Raw genomic sequence first — 26,617 nt, forward strand, 5'->3', positions numbered from 1 at the left:
TTTAATATTACAAAACCAAACTATTACCACTGAATTTAACACCTAAAAAAAAAAAAAAACTAACACCTCATATATTAATTGGTATTCATATTTATATAATTAAGTCTAATTAATATATATTTATCTTTATGCAATCAATAACTACAGAAAATATTGACAAATAAATAATTAATATGGCATCAAAATTTAAAAACAACAGGTAAATAAAAATATTTTCTTTTTGAAAATGTGACAATTAAAAATGAACAAGTATACAATTAAAAAACTAAAAAATCGCATCCATATAGGTATATATATATATGTGCGGTACCTTTGCGTTTTCATCAAATCAAGATTCGAAACAAATAAATAAGCTATAGAGAAAGATTCCTCAAAAAACAAAAAACTATAGAGAATGAGTGAGGTGGGGAAGAGAGAAACAAGGATGAAAGTGGAACAAGTACTCCACATGAATGGAGGAATTGGAGAAACAAGCTATTCAAATAACTCCTTACTTCAGGTAAAATATCACACGTAAAATATCAATTCATATTACAAAATTTAGACAACATATATATAAGTTATAACACTGTATTTTACTATATTTGTTTTACGACGAAAATTTTATATGGTACAGAAAAAGGTTATTTCTTTGACAAAAGAAATGAGAGATGAAGCCATAAAGAACCTCTACTGCAAAACGTTCCCAAAAAGGCTAGGTATTGCAGATTTGGGTTGTTCTTCTGGGCCAAACACTTTGTTGGTGATATCTGAAGTTATCAAATTAGTTGATAAACTTTGCCAAGAACATAATCACGAGTCTCCAGAATACCAAGTCTTCATGAATGATCTTCAAGGGAATGATTTCAACAACATTTTTAGGTTACTTGATAGGTTCACAGAGAAACTAAATGATGAAGTGGAAGATGGGATTGGTGGTCCAATCTTTTTCTATGGGGCTCCTGGTTCTTTTTATGGCAGGATTTTTCCAACAAAAACAATGCATTTCATTCATTCCTCTTACAGCCTTCAATGGCTCTCACAGGTTCTATCCTACCAATAAATATATTTTAGTTTTAGCATAGTATTTGAAGATTGATTTTGTAAAAAAAAAAACAATAGTATTTGAAGATTGATATAAATAAATTGTTTTTATTTTTTGGTTGAATATGTTTTTAACCCTACAAATTTTTTAAGTTGTTTTTCGTCCACATAAAAAAGTTGCGTTATTTAATCCCTACAAAATTATCCTACAAACAATTTTAATCTATGTTGTTAAATTAACATAACTTTTGAATGATTTTTCAAACATATTTAAAACATTATATAAAAAGTTTATGTACAAAAAAGTGAGCTCAAAATTTGACGCTTGATCCAAATTTTTGTTACTTTTACTGAGCTTTTGATGTTTAAAAAATTCAGATTTAATATTCACCGCATATCAAAAAGTTGAAACTTCATAAGGCAGCTATATTTTGTCAAAAAAAAATAAAAATGCAGCTACATAATCAAATTTTGGTAAAAACATAATACTCTTTGTAAAAATGTTAAGAAACACAAAAAAGAACATTTACTTGAATGACTAATAAAGAAAAAAAAAATTGAAATCTAAAAAAAAGTGTCACAAAAATAAAGATATGTACCCCTATATTAAGTTAGTCTAAATGAAGTTGAACTTGAATCTCTTAAAATATTTCAAATTTCTTGACAAAGGCCGGTCATCAACAAACTCAATAGATACTCCACAACAATAACTTAGGTTTTAATAAAGATAACTTTTATCCTTCAAAAAATAAAGATAACTTTTATGGTTCAATCGTAATAGAAATTCAATCTCTCTTTTTTTGAAAGTTTTTATTTTGAATAAAAACAAAGATAGACTAAATTATATTGTGTGAAATCAGTATCAACCATACAATTTAAAAATGAGTTCCACATAAGGCGGTGAGATCCATATGAATTTCACCTAAAAAATAAGTGATAGAGGAATTATTGAAAATAGATTGTTGTTAGCAGTCCTCATAAATTAAATAGTATCCCAAAACACATGTTTTGTTTTTAAATTGCTAGGAGTGGAACAAATATAATAGATTTGAAACTAAAATAATTGTTATTTGTTTGGTGATTACTTAGGTTCCTAAAGGTGTAGAGAATAATAAGGGTAACATTTACATGGCTACCACAAGCCCCGCAAACGTGCTCAACGCTTACCATGAGCAATTTCAAAGAGATTTCTCATTGTTTCTCAAGTGTCGTGCAGAAGAACTTGTTGACGGGGGTCGTATGGTTCTCACAATCTTGGGAAGAAAAAGTGATGATAAATATAGCAAAGAGTGTTGCTATATTTGGGAGCTTCTTGCTGTTGCCCTTAATGACATGGTCTTGGAGGTACATATTTGCTAAATCAATCTTGAGCAAATTATCAACTTAATTATAAGGAATTAGCTTATTTAAATTTATAGCTTATATTAGAGTATTTTATAAACTTGTTTGGTAAAAAGAGATGTGTTTAGCAATAAGCTTATTATACTAACTTATAATTTAGCATTTGAGTTATGACTTATAATTCTTTTTTTCTTTCAATTTTACCCTTTATAAATTAAAAATAATTTTCATGACAACCCGGTTCATGCATATATTATACATTGTCCCTACACCCTGAACTAAGCTCACGATGACATGTCAACTACTTCTCGTAAAGGAATTACGAAAATAAATTTATTGGTCTTGTAGGGAATTATAATGGAGGAGCAAATGGACACTTTCAACATTCCTCAGTACACACCATCTCCATCAGAAGTAAAATTAGAGGTTTTGAGAGAAGGGTCATTCACTATTGATCGTCTGGAAGTAACAGAAGTACATTGGAATGCTTATAATGATTGGAATGAGGTTGATTTTAGAAGTAGTTTATCTAAATCACTCATTGATGGGGCATACAATGTCACAAAATGTATGAGGGCCGTAGCTGAACCTTTATTGGTCAGTCACTTTGGAGAAACTATCATTGAAGAAGTTTTTGGAAGATATCTAGAAATTTTAGTTGATCGCATGTCTAAGGAGAGAACTGAATTCATTAATGTGAGCATATCATTGACCAAAAAAGTGTGACCTAGAAGCTGCTTGCATATCTTTGATTTATGTTGTTGTTGTTGTGTGTTTGCATAATTACTTCTTGATTCTAAACTATTTGTGTTAATTTGCATGATGATAACATGTATTTATTTATAAAATTTGAAATAATATAAATGTTATGATATTTGTTTGTGGAGATCGTGACACCCTAAACCTCAAAATAGAATAAAGTAATAATTATACTAGTTTTCGTATCATTCACAACCGGAAAAAAAAAAAAAAAAACTTTTTAAATATTTGCGAAAATGGCTTAGGATGTATCACTTTAACAACATGAGAATATGACTACTAAGAACTTTCATAATCAGCATCAAGAGTTACTAACATATGGAAAACCTTGTCCTTTTAAACTCGTTTACAAAATGTGACGACATTAAAAAAAATAAAAAATAAAAACTTTTTAAATATTTGCGAAAATGGCTTAGGATGTATCACTTTAACAACATGAGAATATGACTACTAAGAACTTTCATAATCAGCATCAAGAGTTACTAACATATGGAAAACCTTGTCCTTTTAAACTCGTTTACAAAATGTGACGACATTGATAGTGCATGGACGGTACACCTCAACGTCTGATACGGGTCAGACAACCCAGATAGATCAGGAGGAGGAATTGGGCCAATATGATGCATCAAGGACCGCAAATGTGGGCTGTCCTCATCGTGAGATCAAAAGTTGGGATAATTTGAGTATTACTTTTCCCACCCTATGCATGACTAGCGCGCCCTGTAAATTTTCCAAAAATGCCCTTGTGCAATCCAGATTTTAAAATTCGGATTCAGTTTTTCCTTTGTTATATGGTGAAAATTTGAGTTTTTCACAAATTATGATTTTTTCGGATTTTGTAATCTGGAAATTTCAAAAAATAGGGCACATTACATGATTTTTCCGGATTACATAATCCGAACACCTCCTAAACACCCTTTTTCAAGGGAAAAACTCAAATTTTAAACATGTTTATAACATGGATAGTCATTTAAACTGAATATGAAGGATGAAATTGAGAACCAAATAAATAGTTCGAAATAAAATACTCCATATCTCTTCTTCAAATTGTTGGACTCTTATATCTCCTTGTAAAATATCGTATATTAATTATTATGGAGTGTATACGAATATCGTGGTTTTCAAGTGCTTTAGTCACTCAAGCACGTTTAAAATATTTCTTCTCCAAAAAAAATTCACACTCATCACCACCAACATTAACAACAAATGTATCCTGCTTCTTATTTGTTTGGTTTGAAAATAGTAAAAAAATGTGAGAAACTCAAGGGTGAGATGGTAAAACTCATACACGTAAGGATGATGCATAGTATACTCTTATCTAAACATTTTGTATCGATTAAAACACGATCAAATGAGCCATATGTTGTTTTGGTTCTAAAAATTTTGGTGCCTCGAGCAACCTAAAACAACAGCGTCTTTCCTGTAATCATATTATTCGAAATGTTTCAATGATGTCCCGTAAGTGTATCTCAGTTGGTAACTACCAGGGTTTAGGGACAATTTGTGCAGGGGTTGGGATTCGAACCCCAAATTCTCCACATCTCCACACATAATGTGTGTGAATTTAGCCACTAGGTTAGTTGAAAAAAAAAAAAAAAAAAAAGGTTTCATGGGTAAAGCAATAACAATAAACTTGGGTTTGCAAGTGAAAATAAAAAATTTAAGTTGTAAATTAACAGGAAAATAGCACTATAGCAGGACTACATGTACAACTAGTTAAAGTTACAAGTCATGTGTCCATAAATCTTAGATCAACTAGTAAAATACTAAAAGTTTTAGGCTAGACATCATGATTGAGGTTCAAACTCTGATCCCTCAAATACTTATGTGTAAGTTTTAATAGTTATTTGTCATTTCATATATCTAAAAAAAAAAAAGTCAATTTACTGCATATCATATCATAATAGACAAATAAATATAAGAAACATCAAAACAAACAAATAGCATCACCAACTATCTTTAGTTCCAATAAACAACAAATTTTTCTTTTTGTTGATAAAAATGATCTAAAAAATAAATACTTCAATTCTGCCAAGAAACTAGCCATTACAATATTAAATATTGTGAACTGATTTTGCATGGATCAATTAACAATGAGAAGCCTTTTAAATATACATATCAGACAACGACATATGTAAGATTTAATAATTAAAGAAACGACAAAAACACAATTAATATATCATGGATTTTAAATTAAAAAACAAATTTTGAATATTATGTAAATCACACAAATCATGAAGTAAATATGACTCTTTTCTGACAAAAAAAATATAAAAATATGACTCTTTAAATCATGCATTTCAATTAGAAATAATACCACCAACTATATGCATGAACCACCAAGAAATCTACAAAAAATACATACTTCTTAATTTTTCATGTATTAAAAATTACTCTTTGAGTCATGCATGCCATGTGAAAATAAATATTATATATATTAGAGATATAGAGTCATTCTAAATTTTGACCTCTATTACATTTATTTATCTACTATCTTTCAAATAAATCTTAAAAAAAAAATAATCAAATAAATGTGTAAATACTTGCATAAAAATTTAAAATGTTTATTATTCTTTTTGTCTCACATTTGAATTCATCTATACTAAAAAATTTATCTATTAACATATACTATTTTCAAATTTTAAAGCTCTTATAAATATTTATACATGTTATATATCTTACTAAGAGAATGCATGAGTATGAATAACTGAATCCTCGAAAGAGTCAGAAGCAAGGGATTATCTTGAATGATGAGTCACCTGAGGTTCTTTCGCCGAAGATTACTTCTCCGACGGAATCAAAATTGGAACTGCAATAACTCTCAATCGAAGTTGCAGGACGAGTAACTGAATCCTCGATAGAATTAGAAGCAGGGATTATCTTGAATTTTGAATGATGAGTCACCTGAGGTTCTTTCGCCGGCGGAATCAGAATCGCAACCGCGATAACTCTCAGTCAGAGTTGCCAACGAGTACAGGAATCCTCGAAAGAATTAGAAGCAGGGGGATTATCTTCAATCTTGGTTGATGATTCATCTGATATTCCTTCGTAGGAAACTGTTGTGTAATCAGTCTCTCTGCAAATTTGCAGCGAATAAGTGACAGAATACTCAGAAGAAGATGAACTTTGACAAAGACGAGGATCGATTGTTCACGAAGTGTTCTAATTTGAAGCCAAAACTACGTAAATTGTGTAATCAGTCTCTCCGTTAGAAACAGTTGCATGTAACATTTCTAAGATGATAATGGAATCATTTTTTAAGCTTTATCTTCTTCTTTTTTTTTTTTTTTTGTTGAAAACATAGCTTTATCTTAAAGGCATTAATCAGAGTACTAAAAGTAACAAGTTTATATAAAAATTTGTATAATTATTGCATTGACAAAAGAAATTGGTTGTATTTCCAAGACAATTATTTTTTAAATAAAATCCTAAAATAACGTTATTAGGACACTCTTTAGTAAAAACATTTGTTAATGTACAAGATTATATTTATAAAATCCCTCCCTTAACCCAACTCTCTTTCCACTATTGATCATTTTCAACACTTCTTTTGCCTCTCGTTCTCGACTCCGACGATAGAAGGTATAATTTTGATCATCCTCTGTAATGTCTACCTATTAGAGTCCGATAGAATCTCATATCTTTATTAAATAAGTCGTGGAAGTAATTTTTCTATCTATTATTTATATTTTTTTTTCTTAGCTAAATATCTTATTCATTTTTTATACACTTCATTTGAGTTAAATCTCCTGTTCTCTTTCTCGCCCCTTAACAAGTCTATATATAGTTTTTTTTTCCTCCCTTATTTACACCAATTTACACCAAAGGATTGGTATAAATCGTCAATGATTAACATAGGCAGGATTTAATGATTAATAAGAGTAATTTTATATTACGTCAAAAAACAAAAGAGTAATTTTATAAAAATGCCACACTATTTATTTACAACTTTTTCTTTACTTATATGAAATAATTGAAAGTGATACTCAACATGGATAAAGAGTGTCGTATAAACTATTATGGTTCTCTCATATTCAATGAATTAATTTCTACAATTGTGCATAGCGAATATCTTAATTTTTTAAAGGAAAATATGAACTCGTGCCCAACACATAAGTTAAAAAGTTAAAAGTAAAAATATCTTTTTGAAACTTGTGTATTCGATGTTTTAAAAGTTGATTCATGTTTTCAAAACAAATTTTCTTTATCATTTCTTTTTTTATCTTCTTAACTTGTACTTTAGTGCATAAGTTAGCATGACCCTTTTTAATGGAGGGAGAAAATATTAGGCCAGTCCACCAAAATTAATGGTGATTTCATCTATGTAAGTTGACAAAATTATGCTGATACTCCCTCTGTCCCAAATTGTATGTCGTTTTGGAAAAAAAAATTTGTCCCAAATTATATGTCGCTTTACAATACCAATGAAATATTAATGTTATTTTTCCTATTATATCCTTAACTATTAATTACTCTCTCTTCTTTCAATTATTTCATTTATCTTTTCCATACCATTTATTAGGGATAATTTTGTAAAACAACTCATAATTTCTCTTCCCCATACAATATTAATTACATTTCTTAATACTGAAATGACCAAAACGTCATACAATTTGGAACGGAGGGAGTAATTATTTAGAGTAATTCCATTTCTGTTTTCAAGCACTATAATGCAAGTTGCTCAAAATCACAAAAGGCAATTACTATCACCGTATTCAAAAAACCAATAAGGATGATTTAAACATTATTATTAGACCCACAAACATAAAACAAAGCAAACAACAAAAGACACAAATACGTAGTCTTGATATTGTTTCGTTGAGGACGGTAAACAACCATTAAATAACCGTCAAAGTGGCCTGTTATACCTTCCTCGTTTGGTTCACCCGAAATAAACATTAATTTATATATAATACTACTACTTGAAAACACCATAGACCAAAGTTATTGTAAAATTTGAAAAACCTTGTGTATTAGTAGTATTTTACTTAAACATTCTAGTGAGATCAGAAACAACAAAGCTGGTTGATAATTTCTCCATGGTTAAGAAAACTGTATTGAAGGTTAATATCGATTGTCCAAAATGCAAAAAGAAACTCATCAAAACTGTCTCTTCTCTTGAAGGTAACCATATCATTTAGATTATACACACATTATCTCCCTATATTTGTTATGGATTGAATTAACATTTTAAATGTTTATTGCTTGCTATAAAGATTTTGAGTAGAAACATATGTTGAGATTTTTTTCATTGAATTGCAGGGATAGATAAAATTGAAGCTGATGAAGTGAAGGGAACATTGACAATATTAGGGGATGCAGACCCATATGACATAATAGTGCGAATAAGGAAAGCAGGAAAACATGCTGAAATTGTGAGTATTGGGCCTCCCCCAGGCCCTGCCCCTCTACCACCTGGGCCGGCGCCTCCGAAAACGGATGCTGCAAAAAAGCCCGCGGAAAATAAAAAGCCCGAAGAAAAGAGTAAGCCTGGAGATAAGGATAAGCCCAGCCCAGTGAGTTTGGACCAAATATCTTATGTGCTCTATACGCAGATGCCTTATTGCTACCCACAGTACCAGGGCCAGCCAGTTGCTGTGGTGTACATGAATAGGTGGGATGAACCCAATACATCTTGCACTATAATGTGACTTTTTAAGCGATAATTATGGTAGACATCTTCTTGAGTGGTATTATGTTTTCTTTCAAATAAAATGAGAGAATTTTGGTTTTGGTTATTGTAATTTCCTTGATTTTCATTGATTAAAATTTAAAATCACTTTTTTCCTTTGGCATTCATTTTAGGAATCAATTAAAAAAAATTAGTTGAGTTGATAATGGAGTTGTATTCTAACATGGAACCACATATTAGTGGGATAGAACATCCAGCACATATGACAGTAGTGTGTCGTACTCAAAATCGAGTGTATTATGTGCTTACAGTATAAAAAAAATGACTTAGTTTTCTCTTTGGTACCATATTACTTTACACTATTTATCCTAAGTGGTGGGAAAGCAGACCAAGTATATAGATCATGCGCTAAGCATATTCAAGGTGTTGTAACTAGATCAGTATTAAACTTAAATTCTTTGGGCTTAATCCGAGATATAATGACTATTTTATGACAGTCTACAATCCCGCAAGAAATGGTTGAATCAAGTATATTGAACTTTTTGTTTATGTTTTAGAACTAATGTAGTAGTGTTCTACTCGGTTATGTCGCATATGGAACAAGGGACTTCAACCAACGACCACACATGTAACATGTCATGTTCTCCTAGGATAAATGGCTATGAGGTCTTGAAGATGGCGGAAGACGTTCCATGGGTTGAAGAGGTTATGTTGAATCTTGTGGAATTAACTAAAAAGTTTGGTGTAGTTGGATGCAAGGATATTCAAGAGGACAGAAGGCATTCTAAGGGTTGAGAGGTAAAGGTGAAAGCTTGTGGGACTACAAAGTGCAGTTGGATGCAAAGAGAAGAATCAGACGTCGAAGTTTGTGAGACTATTCAATGTGGTTGGATGCAAGTAGAAGTCGATGTGTTGATCAAGATTCAAGCGAGGATTTGAACTTGATTGATTTTGTCTTAAGGAGTAGTTCAAGTCAAGGTTAAGAAGGAATGTGTTTGATGGTTAAATTGACATCGTCACTAATTTAAGTCAAGGTAGAGAATTGTTGACAAAATAGAAGATTTTTATAAATCAAAAATTAAGGGTTGGTTCCTTTTGGGGTTAGATTCTATAGTTACGAAACATTGAAAAACACCTTGGATAGTGAAATCATTTAGTCTTTTGGTCACGAAAAGAGATTCAAAAAAATGGTAGAAATTAGGATTGCCCTTGGAGAGCTTCTTGAAGCTAACTTCTTGCAACTCTTTTGTATCACTTTTTAAAGAAACTCCTTGATATTGAAGTGGAGATCTCTCTCTCCTTCAGATATAGGTCATTATTGAACCAAACTGAGTGAACAAATTTTTGGTATGTGTTCTCTATTCTCTACTCTCTTTATCTTATTATTTTTTGGTTCGATTGTGGTTTTTCTTTACACTTGGTTGCTAGATTAGATCAAGATCTATTGTTGTTGATTGTGATTGTTTTGGTTACTGATTGTCACTAATACTTTCTCTACACATCTAAGTTTATTGGTGTGATTTTGAGTCCTAAATTCACAATAATTAGCTATAGCTTTTTACCTTAGTGTAATCTCTCACTAAGAAATAAAAAGCTAAAAGTGGTTCACTGCACTCTCGCTCAAAAGATTTAACATTTTTGTATTGCCAAATACACATTCGAATTCAAAACTTCTAATTAAAGTATATATCTCTTACCATCTCATTCAAGGGTTGCTGGACAACTTAATATCGTTCTTTTTATTTTACTTTTCTATGATACATTGCAATAGCATCGTGGATTCCCTTCCCTTATTGAGCAAAAAAAAAAGCATCTACTTAGGGAGTGTTTGTTTCACCTCCAAAAATTTAATTAGTGTTCATCAATTATTCACTTCCTTCCTCAAATACTATTTCGCTGCCCTACAAAACAATACTCGTAATAATAATGGAAAAAGTTTGGCCTTGTTAGTTTGTACGGTATGCATTAATTTAGGTACATTGAACCCAAAATGAACATATAGACAAAAAAAAAAAAACTTGACAGTGTACCATGACACGTATGGACTACACATTTTAGTTATATAGTGCCACTAGTTCTATAAGTTGAATTATATTCAACCATGTTATTTATGCAAGTCATTATTAATTGCATACATAAAAAAGCATCTTATACCATAGCCATTCCTTTTCATAGGACAAAACAAAATGTTTATTAAGAAATTTCGGACTCGATTATTTTTTCTGTCGTTTTCTTGTAACGTACGTTTGTGTGTTCGACACGTCGTGGAAAATTTGTTCAAAATATAATATAATATAAACAAACCAAATCGAAGTTGGATAGCCTTCTAAGTAAACAAGATCATGGTCCCTTTCCATGTTTCCCTTTTTCTTTTTTATGTTTTTCTTAATTCTTAAATATATTTTTTGCTTTGTTAAAGACAAATGTTGTGACCATACAAAGTTTGGTCATGTTTGAGCGTGCTGTATTATACATACAAATCAGAGTGAGTGGGTCAATTTTTAATTCACTTTCCGAAAGTTGCTAAGCTAGCATGTGGTGGACACATTTGTTCATTCATATGTATGAGCCAATGAACTAGTAAAAAATAGGTTGCTTGCTTATTCACACTGATGTGTGTATATAAAGTTAACATAATAAAATAGGTGAGGTAATTAACGTGAATGCACAAAAATGAAAGTGTCTATGCTTATTAAATAACAATGGAATGAGTTTTGAACTACCAACTACTATAATTTTGGTCACTAGTTGAATTATGATAACTAAAGTTTTTGGGTTGGGTATAACAACTGATTTGAGCGAAGGGTTAGGAGTTATTGGAGGTCGTTAAAAACCTTCGCAAATAGATTGTGTCACGATAATAAATGATATATTTTCAATGTAAATTAAGAGAAAAAATAAAGGGAGAATTATTAAATCACAAAAGAGAAAATGTAGACGATCAAAATGACAGGTAAAGGTGAACTTGAGCAAGTTGTTTAAAAACCAAAAAGTATATTATAATTGCAAGTTGCAAAATGTGTCATGAAAGGGTCACCAAAAAGTATAGCTAAATATGTCATTATTTTTCATATAATCAACGGGAGCAAACACATCTCTTCCGTTGTTTCATCAGATATATCTTTTTTCTTTATCACACTCATATCCAATAAAGATGATTTAAAAGAAGGTGCCATTTAATTTGGGAAAGGACAGTTCTTTCCCATCGTGGGAAAGTTGATCATGTCCATTAGATTAAATGAGGAATATATTCTTATCATACTCTCTCAACCACTACATTATTTTTTTATACTATCTTTCACACTCTCTCTTTCATGTCCCTACACATCCATGTGAAAGATAATATAAAAAAATAATCTAGTGGTTGAGAGAGTATGATAGAAATATGTTCCCTATTTAATCTAATGGACATGATTAACTTTCCCACGGTGGGAAAGAACTTTCCTTTCCCAAATTAAATGGCACCTTAAAAGAATCATGAGCACCGTCAATCACTGGATAGAGGATTCCGCTTCCACACATATACATATGCACCTACCTAGGAATGGATAGAGGGCTGGCAACCCAAGTTGGAGCTTTATGCCTTAAAATTTTGAAATAGAAAAAAGCCTAAAAAAAATTCCAATTTAGTTATAGCCATGTAATATGATAATCTAATTGTAAATGTTTCTCTAGCTTGCTTAATTGGATAGAAAGATCACATATTTTATTTACTTGTCCTAGATTCAACTCTTAATTTAAAAAAATTGATTTTTTTATTTATTTTAAAGGTTTAATTATAAAATTTATTTTATGCCTCTAAATATACTGAACCGACGATTAATAGATTCTCTTTAATCGTCATTATCCACACTAAGACATTCAAAACATCAGTGATTGTCTGATTAATATCAAATAGTGTCAAAATTAAATATATATTTTAATTTTATTATTCGTAAAATCAAATTAGAATCTAAACTTTCTAATATTTATCAAGCGGTTACTAATATCCCGAATGTGTAAGAGAAAGAGTCATGCTAACTTGTGTTCTAAGGGCACAAGTTAAAAACTACAAATGAAAATGAAAAATAATTTTTATAAGAAAATAAACTTTTTAGATATTAAATGCACAATTTCTGTTGGAAGATGTGTGGAAATTGAGTAATTGACTAAATACAAAATTCCATAGTGGGTACAACTAGTATAGTGTGAATTGAAAATTGGAAGTCCCACATCGGATGGATCTCACACATAGTGTTTATATAGTGGGGGCGTACCTCTTATTAACGGGGTACATATATATTGATATATATTTTATTATTTAGAAATGATAAATTAAATAATTAATTTAATCATTATTAGAAAGTGTTTTCGTAGTCCCCACATACTGTGCGTGCGGTACGTAATTGAACATTGAATCAACGTGTGGCTGTAACCTGATCGTAACTCAACCTTATTTTTTTTTTTAAGTACTTTTATGAAATCGAAAAACAACAATTTCTAATACTATGTTTCTTTATTTTTTGTATCTTAACAGGGGCGCCGTTTAAGGTACACGACCCTTATGGGTCTTGCATGGTGCATGACATGCTTTTACAAGTTTTTTTTTTTTTTTTTTTTTTTATGTTGGTCTTATAACTTACATGTGTAGGTCAACCCAGTATTAGTTACCTGTTGTTGCAGGTAATCAGTATTATATTAATCACATATACAAATTGAGTGCAGGGGTTATTTTGGGTAGTTCAAAAGTAATACCTTTCCTCTTTTCCTTGCCTTTGAAACGAGAAGAACATCTTCCTTCACAATTTCTTCATGACTAAACAAATTTTAATTTAACATGGACTAAAAACACTAAAGGAAAATTTTGCAGGGACTAAAAAGTGTGATTTATTTTTATAATGACTAAAATTAAAACTGCAGATATTTATAGGGACCAAAAACTTAATTAACCCTAATATTAGTGATTAAAAATTGCTATCACACATGATTTGATTATTGGTAGCTCTCATACATTATTAACTGTTTAGAAGATATTTTAGATTGATTAGTCATTGAACATTCTTTCATCGTGATGCATCCAAATAAGTGTTTTTGTGTCATGCTTTGGCATTGGAGTTATGTTTGAAAAAATAATAATAAACGTTGATATAAGGTAAATTAGTAGTATATTCAAATTTGACTTTTTCATATTCCAAGGTAAATAAACGTAAAAAAAAAAAAGAAGGTAAATTAGTAGTATTAATTAGGGTTATGTTTGAAAAAATAATAATAAATGCATCTAATATTAATTAGTAGTATTAATTAGGGTTGTGTTTGGAGTACACCCTCCGGTCACTATTATGAGCAAAAACTACTCCCTCCGTCCCAAATTGTATAACGTTTTAGGCATTTCACACATATTAAGAAATGTAATTAATATTGTGTGGGATATTATGAGTTGTTTTACAAAATTGTCCTCAATAAATGATATGAGAAAGATAAATGAAGGAATTGAAAGAAGAGAAAGTAATAAATAGTTAAGGATATAATAGGAAAAGTAACATTAATTTTTCATTGGTATTGTAAAGCGACATACAATTTGGACAAATATTTTTTCAAAAGTGACATACAATTTGGAACGGAGGGAGTAACATTTTAGATTCATTCATTAAATGGTGTATATAGTTGACAATAACACCCTTTACGTAAATTGTTTGCAAAATCATTTAAGTTATTAAAGATCAACTTTAAAGATTAAAATATACTATCCTAGTGGGTCAACCTGTCAAGAAATACGTGCCATTCAAAATATTCTTTCTAAATCCAATGGCTCACAACCAATTTACAAACTAAAAAAAAAATAAAAAAATTGTAGTCTCTTATGGTAGGAGACCCATTAAAATCGCCTACCCTAGCCAGAACCCTTAACAGGTGCCTTAAAGACACAAAATTAGCTTTTCTCTAACAGGAATTGCAACTTTACGGGACCTAAGTAGTTGTGTTGTGTCCAATAAATACCATGATATATATTGAGAAACATAGGATAGAATCAAAATTACAAAACACAATTATCTCCCTTCACTTGAGAAACCAAACATAATGTTTTCTCAAAGAGAAATGCCTTCACCATCTACAATTTTCTCAGCTTATGCATCCATGACAGCTTCCATCATGCTGCTTCGTTCCATGGCACAAGAACTCATCCCTCAACCAATTCGTGGCTACCTTTACAACACCTTCCGCTACCTCATTAAACCACGTTCCCCTACACTCACACTCATCATAGAAGAATCAACAGGCATAACACGTAACCAAGTTTATGATGCAGCTGAGTCTTATCTCTCAACTAAAGTCACCCCTGAAAATGAAAGACTCAAAATCAGCAAAGTCCCAAAAGAGAAAAAACTCACTATTCGGTTAGAAAAAGGCGAAAAATTAACCGATATTTACAACGGTTTTCCTCTCAAATGGAGATTCATTTGTGCTGAAACTGAGAAAAACAGTGCAAATGATATGCACAACAATAATAACAGTGTATCTGTTAGATCAGAGAAAAAATATTTTGAACTAAGTTTTCACAAAAAGTATAAGGAAGTTGTTTTGGATTCTTATCTTCCTTTCATTCTTGATAAAGCTAAAGAAATGAAAGATGAAGAAAGAGTGTTGAAAATGCATACATTAAACACTGCTTATTGTTATAGCGGTGTGAAATGGGATTCAATAAATCTTGAACATCCTTCAACATTTGAAACACTTGCTATGGAGCCAGACATGAAGAATGTTATTATAGAAGATTTGAACATGTTTGTGAAGAGAAGAGAGTTTTATAAGAAAGTTGGTAGGGCTTGGAAACGTGGTTATTTGTTGTATGGTCCTCCAGGAACTGGGAAATCTAGTTTGATTGCTGCTATGGCTAATTATTTGAAGTTTGATATATTTGATCTTCAACTTGGTAACATTGTTAGAGATTCTGATCTTAGAAAGTTGCTTCTTGCTACTGCTAATAGGTCTATTTTGGTTATTGAAGATATTGATTGCAGTATTGATATTCCTGAGAGGAGGCATGGAGAAGGACGTAAACAGCAAAATGATATACAGGTTGGTAATTCTTACTAATTAACTTTCATTATAATTCATTCATAGCATTTTAATTTTTCTACCTAGTAATTCTAGAATAACTTAGTTATAGAAGTAAATCAAATTTTCTTGGTTGCATTTAAGTCCTCTGATCCATGGACATTTCTGATTAAAGGCGTGTTCCGGCATTCAATATGTATCGTGTCCGACACCGACACGACATAAACACTTGTAATTCCATTAAATTATATCATTCTCTCAAAACTTTATCCGTGTCAACGTATCCGTGTCAATATCATGTTTGTATTCGTGTTTCATATCATTTAACTCTTCACTCTAACATGTTTATCAGAGTCAAATGATTTGTCCTGTTTTTGTTTGTTTATTAAAAATAACATATCAATGAAAATAACTAATGTTTTTAGAGAGATTGTTATTATAATTCAATAACTAATTTTTTCACAACCAATTGGAGACCTATATATTTTTTCATACCATATCAATGCATTTATAAAAGTGAAGTGAAGTGATAAAACAGTGAATTTTACGTGAATGTAAAATTAATTTAGTGACTACATTGAAAACAAAGTTAATGTGTGCTACATTTTTTAGCTTCTATAATTCCACTTTAGAGTTGCTTTAGGACAGGACAAATGTAATGCAGCCGCAGGTCCAAGCATACTATTACACTAAGATTGTATATTCTTTAAATATTTGTTTATTGAACTGTCATTTTTTATACATATTAGAAAATAGAACATATAAAGTTAACTACTATAAAATTTTAAATTTTTTATCAGTAGCAATGGAATTCAATATCACTATCAATGTGACTCAACCACTTGACTGACTAGACCTTAGCGGATCTAGAAAAAAATAATTAGAAGCAAAAGAAAAAATTATGACATGAAATTAGGAACAAGTTTTAGTTCTTGTTGATTTTGGCTCTAATTCACTCATGTAATTGAATGAAAGTTCTCTTTAATTTGGTTGCTGATACAACTTTTTTAGTAAGAAAAAGAATTCCAATTGTGGAATATGACTGTGTTCACACTTCACAATAGCAAAGTGTGAGTTATTGGCCTAAAATGGCATATTTTTTTAGTAGCTAGCATGTGGGTTCTGATTCATTGAAATATGCAAAGAGACAAAGTAGTATTGCTTGTCCTTTTGATTGAGACCTTGACTTGACAGGTTCACATAATTTTTCTTATTATTGTACAAACTTTCTCTCCTTTAATTTTCTCTTGCACACAAGTGGAAACTTGTTGTATTCCATAGCACACCCTGAATAGGTACTCGGGACCATTGAACTAACGTGTAGTTCAATAATTGGTTAAGAAATTTGGTTTATGTTGAAATTTAATTTAATATTTTTTACATTTTTTTCACTAAAGTTGAATTAAAGTTCTCAAAAGCATTTACTCTATGGTATATATCATCATCAAGCAATATATTTAAGCATAAAAAACTTACTTCCAAAATGCCATTTCACTATCAATCCACGCAATTGCTTTAGACAATACTTTATCTTTATTGTTCTTCTACTTTGGTTTGTCCCTTTCTGTTTTACATAAATAGCAAGAGGAAAAATTGACAATACTTGCTGTCAAAGGTCTTTGTTATTGAATGGTGGAAACCTCATGGGATGATCCTTCGTGTAAAACTTCTATTTTGGTCTTGTCATTTTCATCAAAGATATTCCGTGGATATTTATATAATTTAATTCATATATATTTGATTTGATTATAGTTATTCTAGAGTAACATAAATAATTGATTGTGATCTTATTTTCTTACATAGATAGTGTATTCAAATTAATTATAACTATTCTAGCCAATTCTTTTAGAGTAGCTGTATGTATGTTAATTGATTTCATTTTTAGATGAGTTAAAATTGATTCGTTACGACATTTGTCTTGTCGGTCCTTGAAATTACAATGGTGGTCGATTTAGTTATGTTACACACTTTTTTAAACTATCAATATTTAAAATTATATACTAAAACTATTTCTCATCTTGATTTTGATGGATGGATGCAGTTGACACTATCTGGATTATTGAACTTTATAGATGGATTATGGTCAAGTTGTGGAGACGAGAGAATCATCATATTTACAACTAACCACAAAGAAAGATTGGATCCAGCACTTTTAAGGCCAGGAAGAATGGACATGCACATTCACATGTCTTATTGTTCTTATGAAGGTTTCAAAATTTTAGCTTCAAACTACTTGGATATTTCCCATGATAACCCTTTCTTTGGAGAGATTGAAGGACTAATTGAAGACATACAAATAACACCTGCACAAGTTGCCGAGGAATTGATGAAGAACGAAGACGCGGAGGCGACGCTGGAAGGATTTGTGAAGTTGTTGAAGAGGAAGAAAATGGAAGGTGATGTGTGTGAGAATAATAACAATAAAATAGAACAACAGTCTAAAAAGCGTAAGGTGGTTGGTTGCAAGCAAAAACGAGGTGGTGGGAATAGCAAGAGCAATGTTGTTGTTACTCAAAGAAGGACAAGAGGTTATAAAAGAGGTTCTAGTTTGTAATTGTGTTCAGCTATGGACATGATCAAATAAGATTGTTAGAGCTACTACTAATTGTGTCTAGAAACAAAAATGTTGCTTATCAAGGCTTAAGGTTTTAATTTGTTTGTTGTTATCTTTTGCTAAGTAAAAGGCTAGTAAGTTTCTATCCAAACTGTACTAGAACTCTTTAACATATATATCAGAAGTAAAGAATGGGGGACAAATTGTGTTTGATACTGTACTATAGCATCACTAAGTGGACAATATATACGATTATGTAAAATTGTTGTAGTAACATTAATGATAAACAGCCAATATTTTAAAGAAGGAAACTTAGGTGGATATCCAAACATTTCATCAACACCTTAAAAGAAAAAGAAATAGAAAAAGTGTTGTGATACATGTTATAGAATGGTGATATGATAGAAAAATAGAGATAAAGATAAAATAATATGCTCAACGAATTTTAGTAAATTGAGGTGTTTATATATCATTGTTTTCTTTTAAACGACCATAGATCTTTGTTGTTTAAACAAAATGTTCATATTCTAACAACAATAATATTTATACATTTCATGTTCTCAATCACTCATTCAACACTTCATTTTATATATGTTTCTTTCTTTTTATCACATCACTTCTATCACACCATCTCGTCTATTTCTCTCTCAAAGTATATACACTTTGTGAGAAAAAACTATTTGTAACGAAAGTGTGATCACAATGACATAACGAGGTTTATTGTAGTCTAAGTCTTATTTTTATTCACACATCCATATTTTGTACCAACCACTCATGTATTGTGCGACAGGAAAATCTAATTGTGAGAGTGCATTCGCGAGCAATTTGTTAAATTGTTTTCGCTACATAGAGGAAAGCTCCTTTGTGAGGTGTCCACCAAACATTTTCTATATTTTAATTAAGAGCGAATATTGCATGCTTTGCATGTGTTTTCAATCAATTTCTGCAATGATGAATTCTCAATCCGAGCCTTTGTTTGTAAATTTGATGTTCAAAGTACTAATTATAATATAATTATTATAAGCAAAAATTCGCTTTTTAAAATTCATTCAATCCGAACCTATGCCTGTAATAATTAATGTATCTGATATATATTATAGATTAGATACATTAGTGATGAAGGAAAAAAATTCACGGAAAATATCAAAGTAGTCTTGTAGCTAAAGTGAAACAATTCTTAGTTACTTTATTTACCTCCCGATCAAATTTCAAATTATGGTTTCTTCTAATTATCGAGGGTTAAAAAAAAAAAACTCTAACGGTAAGACTTAATCTACTTTGCTAATTTAACGTTTTCTTAAGAAACTTAATTGCCACAAATAGAGAACTAAACCGTCAAATAGTGAAAAGGAGGAAACTCAAAATCCTAATTGTTACACCCAATTTTTTTAAAAAGTTTTTGATACTATTAAAATTGTCCTTTTATATAAAAAATTTTAAAATCTTGATTTCATTCATTGTCACTCTAAAAATCCACTCTCTTTCATCCACCAACGATCAAACAATTCTGATGTTTAATTAATCTCTATGGAAGATTAAAGAGTGAATCAAAACATCTTTCATTCATACTCGATTGCATATAAATAAGTGAATTTTTTCTTCTTTTTTAATAACACTGGTTTCAATTTTCTTCTTCTTGTTTAACTGCACTGTACGACAGTTTCAGTTTTACATTGTTGAGGTTAACTTAAATTCAGTTTAAGTAGGTTCATAATCTAATTAAACTGAGTTTAAGTATGTAGAAAATGCAGCAAACGAACTAGTAGTTGCAAATTAGGTCCAGCCTGTCGGTCCGTTTAACCTGCTATTTTAGGCAGGCTGGGTTGAGGTTTTGTACAACAATAATACTGCAAAAATATGCATAAATTTCAACAAAATTAGAATACTAAAATTATTTATAGCCTCATTGATTATGTACATGCACATTCACATGACCTATTGTTCTTGTGAAGGTTTCAAAATTTTGGCCGCAATTACTTGGAAATTTCTCATGATAACCCCTTCTTTGGAGAGATTGAAGGACTAATAGGAGACATAGCACAAGTGGCAGAGGAATTGATGAAGAACGAAGCCGCCAAGGCGACACTCGAAGGATTTGTGAAATTACTTAAGAAGAAGAAGAAGATGGAATTTGATGTTTGAGAATAATAATAACAATAAAATTGAACCTTCTCAACAGCACCAATCTAGAAAATGTAAGGTTAGTTGCAAGCACAAATGAGTTGGTGGGAATAGCAAGAGCAATATTGGTGTTACTCAAAGAAAGACTAGAGGAATTAAAAGAGGATCTAGTTTGTAATTGTGTTCAGCTATGGTCATGATCAAATAAGATTTAAAGAGCTACTAAATGTGTACAGAAACAAAAGTGTTACTTCTTATCTAGACTTAGTGTGTCTTTGGTATAGCGGCGGTGAGAATTGATTTTGATAGAATTGAGTTTGAGAGAATTGATTTTGGTTAAAAGTGAGTTTGAGGTTAATTGATTTATGTTTGGATACACTTATTTAAAAGTGATTCTTATGAGTTGTTGTTGTTTGGATGATTTAAATCAAAATTGCTTTTAAAGTGTAAATTACAAAAAGGGTCTTGACATACATAAAATCATACACCCTCTTCATTTTTGTAACAAAAAAATAACACACCCTCTTTTATGTGTGAGCGTATTGCTTATGTGAAATAATCAACCCAATTGTTTTGTGATCTGTAAAACACTAACATTCCAACAACCCAATGGTAGAAACAAAAAAAAAATGGAAGAATTAAAAAAAAATAAAAAATCAAACCCACTCTCCATTTTTCCAAAAATTCGATAGCTTCATATTGCAATCAAATAAACGCAGTTTGGGACTGCAATCAAATAAACGCAGTTTGGGTGTGTAAACAGATCTGTGTTTATTTTCAATTTATTTTCACGCAAATCTTCTTCCCCTTGTTCCATTGAAATTTATTTTCAATTTCTAATCTCCATTTTTTCTCAAATCATAATCGATTACAGGGTGTGTAAACATATATGTGTTGATGTTGATTATTGAGTTCTGATAGGGGTGATTGGAGAAGAAGGTATGGGTAATTTGTTAAATAAACTAGCCACTGAAAAGTTGAATCTTGAACTCACTTTTGATTGCCGCAGAAGCTCAGAATTGTAGCTTCAAACCAAACCGAGTTTGAGCACTTGCCGTACAATCTACAGAATCACGTTTGAATTTATCCAAACATTATAGGAACCGCCGAACTCGCGTTTGGAGAAGAAAACGTGGGTTTGGGGCGTGAAAACGCTTTGCCAAACAGGCACTTAAAGTTTTAATCTGTTTGTTGTAATATTTTGTTAAAAGGATAAATTTCTAGACGCGGTTTTTTAATACTACTGGTTTATAACACCTTGACGTTGTGACATTTTTACAATTACGATCAAATCTTAAAATGTTGTTCCACCTTTATAGACGGTTGAGAAGACTACCGGTTTCCCTTATGATATCTTTGAATTGATGAAATGGAATGAAGTGGTGGTAAGTAATTAGATTTTATTGTTTATTTATTTTGTTTCTTGTACGTGTGATTTTTTTTTTTTTTTAGGGATGTATGTGTGATGTTCTTATATTGTAATTTGTAGTTTCCATCAGTATGAGTGTTTCTTGGCCTATAATAGATGCAAATATATGAATAGTAGTATCAATGGAAATGTTTCTTCATTTTCCAACCTTTCCCGATTTTAGTTTTAAAAAAAATAAAAACTTTTCGAGTTTAGATTTTGGCAAGGATCTATTGCTAATACTCCCTCCGTCCTAAATTGTATGTCGCTTTAGGGGAAAAAATTTGTCCTAAATTATATGTCGCTTTACAACACCAATGCAACATTAATGTTACTTTTTCTATTATAACCTTGACTATTTATTACTCTATCTTCTTTCAATTCTTTCATTTATCTTTCCCATATTATTTATTAAGGATAATTTTGTAAAACAACTCATAATATCTCTTTTCCACACAATATTAATTATATTTCTTAATATATGTGAAATGCCCAAAACGTCATACAATTTGGGACCGAGGGAGGATCAATTGAATTTGTGTTTTAATTGTTTAAGTTCCCCTACTATTTGCACATGAATGTGAAGATTCTCTTGTTTCGATGAAAAGAAGATGAAGCTTCTTCGAATGTGCCTGTACATAGTTATTAAATTGACTTGAGATGAGTTTCGTAAAATAAAAAACTACTTAGGCATTAAGGCATTGAGCTTTTTTTTTTTTTTTTTTTCTATTTAAAAAAAGCAAAAGAATTCATTGATAAAATTGAGTGTTAACAATACATTATTTAACACACTCCTTTCAACATATTCTTTTTTAATTGATTAAAATTAACATAGGTCTTACCAAATCATACCACTTTCCTATAAATTTGACGTTAAAAATATATTATATGTGTTAAAGAGTGTATTAATAATGTTATTATATGAATAAAATAATGTAGCAAGGCACATGAAAATTCAGAAGATTTCACCGAAATAAAGTAAGAAAAAGAAGAGCCAAGCCGCGTAGGACAAAATACAGTACTACCAACCAAAAATATACATTGAGCTAATAATGTAGTGAATGCTGACATAGTGACCCTATTGCTATTGAGAAAAAACAAGGCAACTTCATTCAAAAGAAATTAAAGTGAAAAAAGTTTTTATAAACAATGCCACTTTTTCATCTTATTAAATAATTTTGTAAGAAGATAGATATGTCCATATAAAAATATAATAGAAATAGAAATCACTATAAATAGAAGTATTAAGTTATAGAACAAACAACTATTCTCAACACATACATACACAAACATGAGTATGAGACCCCCAATGGTTGGTCGTTTCTCTTCCTCCTCATTCACAAACATTGGTTCAGCATCATCATGGTTTGAGGTATATGCTTCATTCTCAACATTCATGATGCTTTTAAGAACTGCAATCAATGATCTCATACCCTTAAAACTTAGAAATTTCATCATCTCAAAGCTAACACGTTTCTTCACAGATTACCAACCAAATAACCAAGTTTCACTTCAAATTGATCAGTTTTGGGATGGAAGTACAAACCATCTTTACTATGCTGCCAAAGAGTATATCCCTACTAAAATATCCAACACTTACAAATCCCTTAAAGTTGGAAAAATATCCAAACATAACAACATGGTTCTAGCTTTTGATGGAAAACAAGTGGTGGAGGATGAGTTTGATGATATCAAGCTTAAATGGAGGCTTGTTGAAAATTCCAACAATGGTGATGGTTTTGATAATCCAAAAAAGGAGTATAAGGAATATAAGCATAGGTCAAAAGACTATGATGAAAATGGGTTTGTGTTAAGTTTTGATGAGAAGCATAGAGATAAAGTAATGGAAAAGTATATTCCACATGTTTTAAGCACTTATGAAGCTATAAAAGCAGGAAATAAAACTCTTAAGATTCATTCAATGCAATCTGGACCATGGAAACAAAGTGATTTAACACATCCTGCTTCATTTGATTCACTTGCTATGGATCCTGATCTAAAAAATTCTATAATTGATGATTTAGATCGATTTTTGAGGAGGAAAAAGTTGTATAAAAAAGTTGGTAAGCCTTGGAAACGTGGTTACTTATTGTATGGTCCACCAGGAACAGGAAAATCTAGTCTTATTGCTGCTATGGCAAAGTATTTGAAATTTGATGTGTATGATTTGGATCTTAGCTCAGTGTTTTCAAACTCAGAACTCATGAGAGCCATGAGAGAGACTTCTAACAGATCTATCATTGTTTTTGAAGACATTGATTGCAATTCAGAGGTGCTTGATCGAGCAAAACCAGACAAGTTTCCAGATATGGATTTTTTAGATGGGATTAAGGTTAGTTCTGTTACTCCTTCTCTATCTCATATTAAAAATAATCATTAAATTTCTGTTTTTTAAATTAATATTCTGCTAAAATATGTATCTTACATTTATCTCTCTTTTTTTTTAGTTTCAGTTTGGTTTCTTAACTGTTAAGAATTTTCGATTTAGTTTACTCCTTAACTTTTAAAAGTTTTGACTGGGTCACTTATAATTGTAGGTTTTTTATTTTGAAATAATCTCTTATACTAGTATGTCCATTTCTTTCTTTTTAAAACTGTTCTGTATTTTATAAAAGTAAACCAAAAATGTATATTAACCTAGTACTCTATTTAGATTACGAGGTTAATTACAAGTGAAAAGGTACTCTGGTTCTTTAAATGTGAGTATACATGATAGCATATTTTTTATGAATTATAAAAAAGAAAATTATACTAACCAGTTATGGAGTGATTAGGTGTGTCTCGATGTTGATATGTATCGTGTCCGACATCAACAAATATAACTATTAAATTATGTTATTTTATCAAATTATTATCTGTATCGAGGTATGCGTGCGAAGAGCTTGCTGCCTCACCTACCATTAGGCCTGAACAAATCCTCTTATCAGTAGAATAACATATTCCAACAAGTAAAAGACTAGTCTTATCAAGTATCAACAGTAAAAATTTCAGTGGTCATTACCTCTCTGCTAGAACGAGCAATTAGACAATCAGTTTTTGCATCTTAAGCTCAAAGAATCGTCATATTTTTCTACACGAAAACACTGATATGATATTGCAGTATTATTGATGCCACTGTCAAAAATTAAGTTTATGTCATTAACCACTAAATATGAAAGGGTAAATGACTTACATTTTGCTAGTTAAGGAAATATGCATTGTCTTAAACTAGTACTTTATTATATGAGATCTTCATAAACATGTAAATAACTAATTACTTGTTTTTCTTGAAATTGTGGAATAGATGGGTAAGAACATGCCGCCTAGAAAGTTTACTTTGTCTGGTCTGCTTAACTATATGGATGGTTTGTGGTCAAGTTGTGGAGAGGAACGAATTTTGATATTTACGACGAACCATAAGGATAAAGTAGACCCGGCATTGTTGCGCCCTGGTCGTATGGACATGCATATTCACCTTTCCTTTCTTAAGGCCAAAGCATTCAGAATCTTAGCTGCAAATTATTTGGACATTGAAGGAAATCATCACTCACTCTTTGAACAAATTGAAGAGCTATTGGAAAAGGTTGATGTCTCACCTGCAGTAGTGGCAGAGTATCTATTGAGAAGTGAAGATCCTGATGTTGCTCTTGGAGCACTTGTTAAATTTCTTCAAGATCAAGAAATTGTGAATGAAGAGACTAGTCAGGAAGTTTAGAGCCTGCTTAGTGGTGTGACAAATTACTGACATTAATAATGCCTTATGTTATTGCAGTTCTTATTTATTTAAGTTATGCTCTCTAGTATATTGTAAATGTATGCACTTGTATCTTGATTCTTGAGTTGTTGTAAAACTTCAATGCTACATTTTTAGTAGATTCTAATATCCATTACAATTTCAACAATTTAAAATAATATGATAGTGGCAGAGTTTCCAGATATCATTAATTAGATTGGTTTGTTTTTGGTCAATACAATTTTGTTTTGGTTGATTGTGTTTTGGGTAACTTTTTTCACTGCACATTTTAACAAAAAACCACTTATAATTTTAGAAGTTTACTTAATTTATTGGAAGTGTACTCTTGATAGAGACAAAATGTGTGTTTTTTTTTTATTTATACGTTTGAAGTTATGATGAAGGACAAGGAAAGTTTCTCCTAAATTAGTATGGCTAGTCCTCCTATCTATGCAAGTATTGCAACACAAAGAATAAGATTAGGACGCACATTGCACTGTAATTTTCACACTGAATTCCGCAACACCAGTAAGAAACATTACATCGGTTCGAGGGAATTGGATTTGAATAATCCCTTAACCAAAGTCTCGAGTTTGACCTTTGTGGATGGAGAAAATATGGTTGAAAGGAGAGACCTCACTAAAGATGTCCAACGAATTTTTTTGACAGATATTAGTCACCGATAAAATCAGTCGATACTTCACACCAATAATATAACTATCTAATAACCAAATATTGAGATTTTCTGCAATCAACAATCAATTCATTTATATAGTTACTAACTTTTGCAAAATCGTAGTGAGTCATTGTGATTATGACAAACTAACTTAATACCAAAAATGCACTAAAATATCCTATAATTATTTTTGTTGTTGCTTATGTAGATATGAGGTTGGAGTACATTGATTTGGGATAAACTTTCTCCGCTCTATTTAAGCATTAAAGAATGCGTTGCAATTACAAATAAATCATTCAGAATAATCCGTGTTTGAATCTTAACTAGATTAATTTTTTATCAGATTTTACTGATCC

The 26,617-nt window shown here is 30.8% G+C and overlaps 4 protein-coding genes across 4 annotated transcripts; all 4 read left to right on the forward strand.

Moving 5' to 3' along the window:
- The first annotated feature begins 322 nt into the window (after window positions 1-322).
- On the forward strand, window positions 323-3,250 carry LOC11416968 (S-adenosyl-L-methionine:benzoic acid/salicylic acid carboxyl methyltransferase 3). Its single transcript, XM_003612020.4, has 4 exons — window positions 323-499; window positions 617-1,024; window positions 2,113-2,367; window positions 2,713-3,250. The coding sequence occupies exons 1-4, from the start codon at window positions 395-397 to the stop codon at window positions 3,088-3,090; spliced, it is 1,146 nt and encodes a 381-aa protein (XP_003612068.1). The 5' UTR covers window positions 323-394; the 3' UTR covers window positions 3,091-3,250.
- Window positions 3,251-8,057: 4,807 nt separating this feature from the next.
- Window positions 8,058-8,861, forward strand: LOC11412854 (heavy metal-associated isoprenylated plant protein 2). Its single transcript, XM_003612022.4, has 2 exons — window positions 8,058-8,247; window positions 8,386-8,861. Exons 1-2 carry the CDS (start codon window positions 8,163-8,165, stop codon window positions 8,772-8,774), a joined length of 474 nt encoding a protein of 157 aa, XP_003612070.1. The 5' UTR covers window positions 8,058-8,162; the 3' UTR covers window positions 8,775-8,861.
- Window positions 8,862-14,735: 5,874 nt separating this feature from the next.
- Window positions 14,736-18,559, forward strand: LOC11412166 (AAA-ATPase At5g17760). Its single transcript, XM_003612023.4, has 2 exons — window positions 14,736-15,811; window positions 17,832-18,559. The coding sequence occupies exons 1-2, from the start codon at window positions 14,813-14,815 to the stop codon at window positions 18,342-18,344; spliced, it is 1,512 nt and encodes a 503-aa protein (XP_003612071.2). The 5' UTR covers window positions 14,736-14,812; the 3' UTR covers window positions 18,345-18,559.
- Window positions 18,560-23,115: 4,556 nt separating this feature from the next.
- LOC11412855 (AAA-ATPase At3g50940) lies at window positions 23,116-25,788 on the forward strand. Its single transcript, XM_003612024.4, has 2 exons — window positions 23,116-24,205; window positions 25,157-25,788. Exons 1-2 carry the CDS (start codon window positions 23,165-23,167, stop codon window positions 25,565-25,567), a joined length of 1,452 nt encoding a protein of 483 aa, XP_003612072.1. The 5' UTR covers window positions 23,116-23,164; the 3' UTR covers window positions 25,568-25,788.
- The last annotated feature ends 829 nt before the right edge of the window (window positions 25,789-26,617 follow it).

The sequence above is a fragment of the Medicago truncatula genome, chromosome 5 (genome assembly GCF_003473485.1).
Source record: "Medicago truncatula cultivar Jemalong A17 chromosome 5, MtrunA17r5.0-ANR, whole genome shotgun sequence".
Classification (NCBI taxonomy): Eukaryota; Viridiplantae; Streptophyta; class Magnoliopsida; order Fabales; family Fabaceae; genus Medicago; species Medicago truncatula.

Excerpts from the sequence above, each read along its gene's own strand:
- LOC11416968 (XM_003612020.4), top strand. The coding sequence starts at position 395 with ATGAGTGAGGTGGGGAAGAGAGAAACAAGGATGAAAGTGGAACAAGTA. Across the intron at positions 500-616 it reads CAAATAACTCCTTACTTCAG|AAAAAGGTTATTTCTTTGAC; the intron begins GTAAAATATCAC and ends TATATGGTACAG. Across the intron at positions 1,025-2,112 it reads GCCTTCAATGGCTCTCACAG|GTTCCTAAAGGTGTAGAGAA; the intron begins GTTCTATCCTAC and ends GTGATTACTTAG.
- LOC11412854 (XM_003612022.4), top strand. The coding sequence starts at position 8,163 with ATGGTTAAGAAAACTGTATTGAAGGTTAATATCGATTGTCCAAAATGC. Across the intron at positions 8,248-8,385 it reads AACTGTCTCTTCTCTTGAAG|GGATAGATAAAATTGAAGCT; the intron begins GTAACCATATCA and ends ATTGAATTGCAG.
- LOC11412166 (XM_003612023.4), top strand. The coding sequence starts at position 14,813 with ATGTTTTCTCAAAGAGAAATGCCTTCACCATCTACAATTTTCTCAGCT. Across the intron at positions 15,812-17,831 it reads AACAGCAAAATGATATACAG|TTGACACTATCTGGATTATT; the intron begins GTTGGTAATTCT and ends GGATGGATGCAG.
- LOC11412855 (XM_003612024.4), top strand. The coding sequence starts at position 23,165 with ATGAGTATGAGACCCCCAATGGTTGGTCGTTTCTCTTCCTCCTCATTC. Across the intron at positions 24,206-25,156 it reads ATTTTTTAGATGGGATTAAG|ATGGGTAAGAACATGCCGCC; the intron begins GTTAGTTCTGTT and ends ATTGTGGAATAG.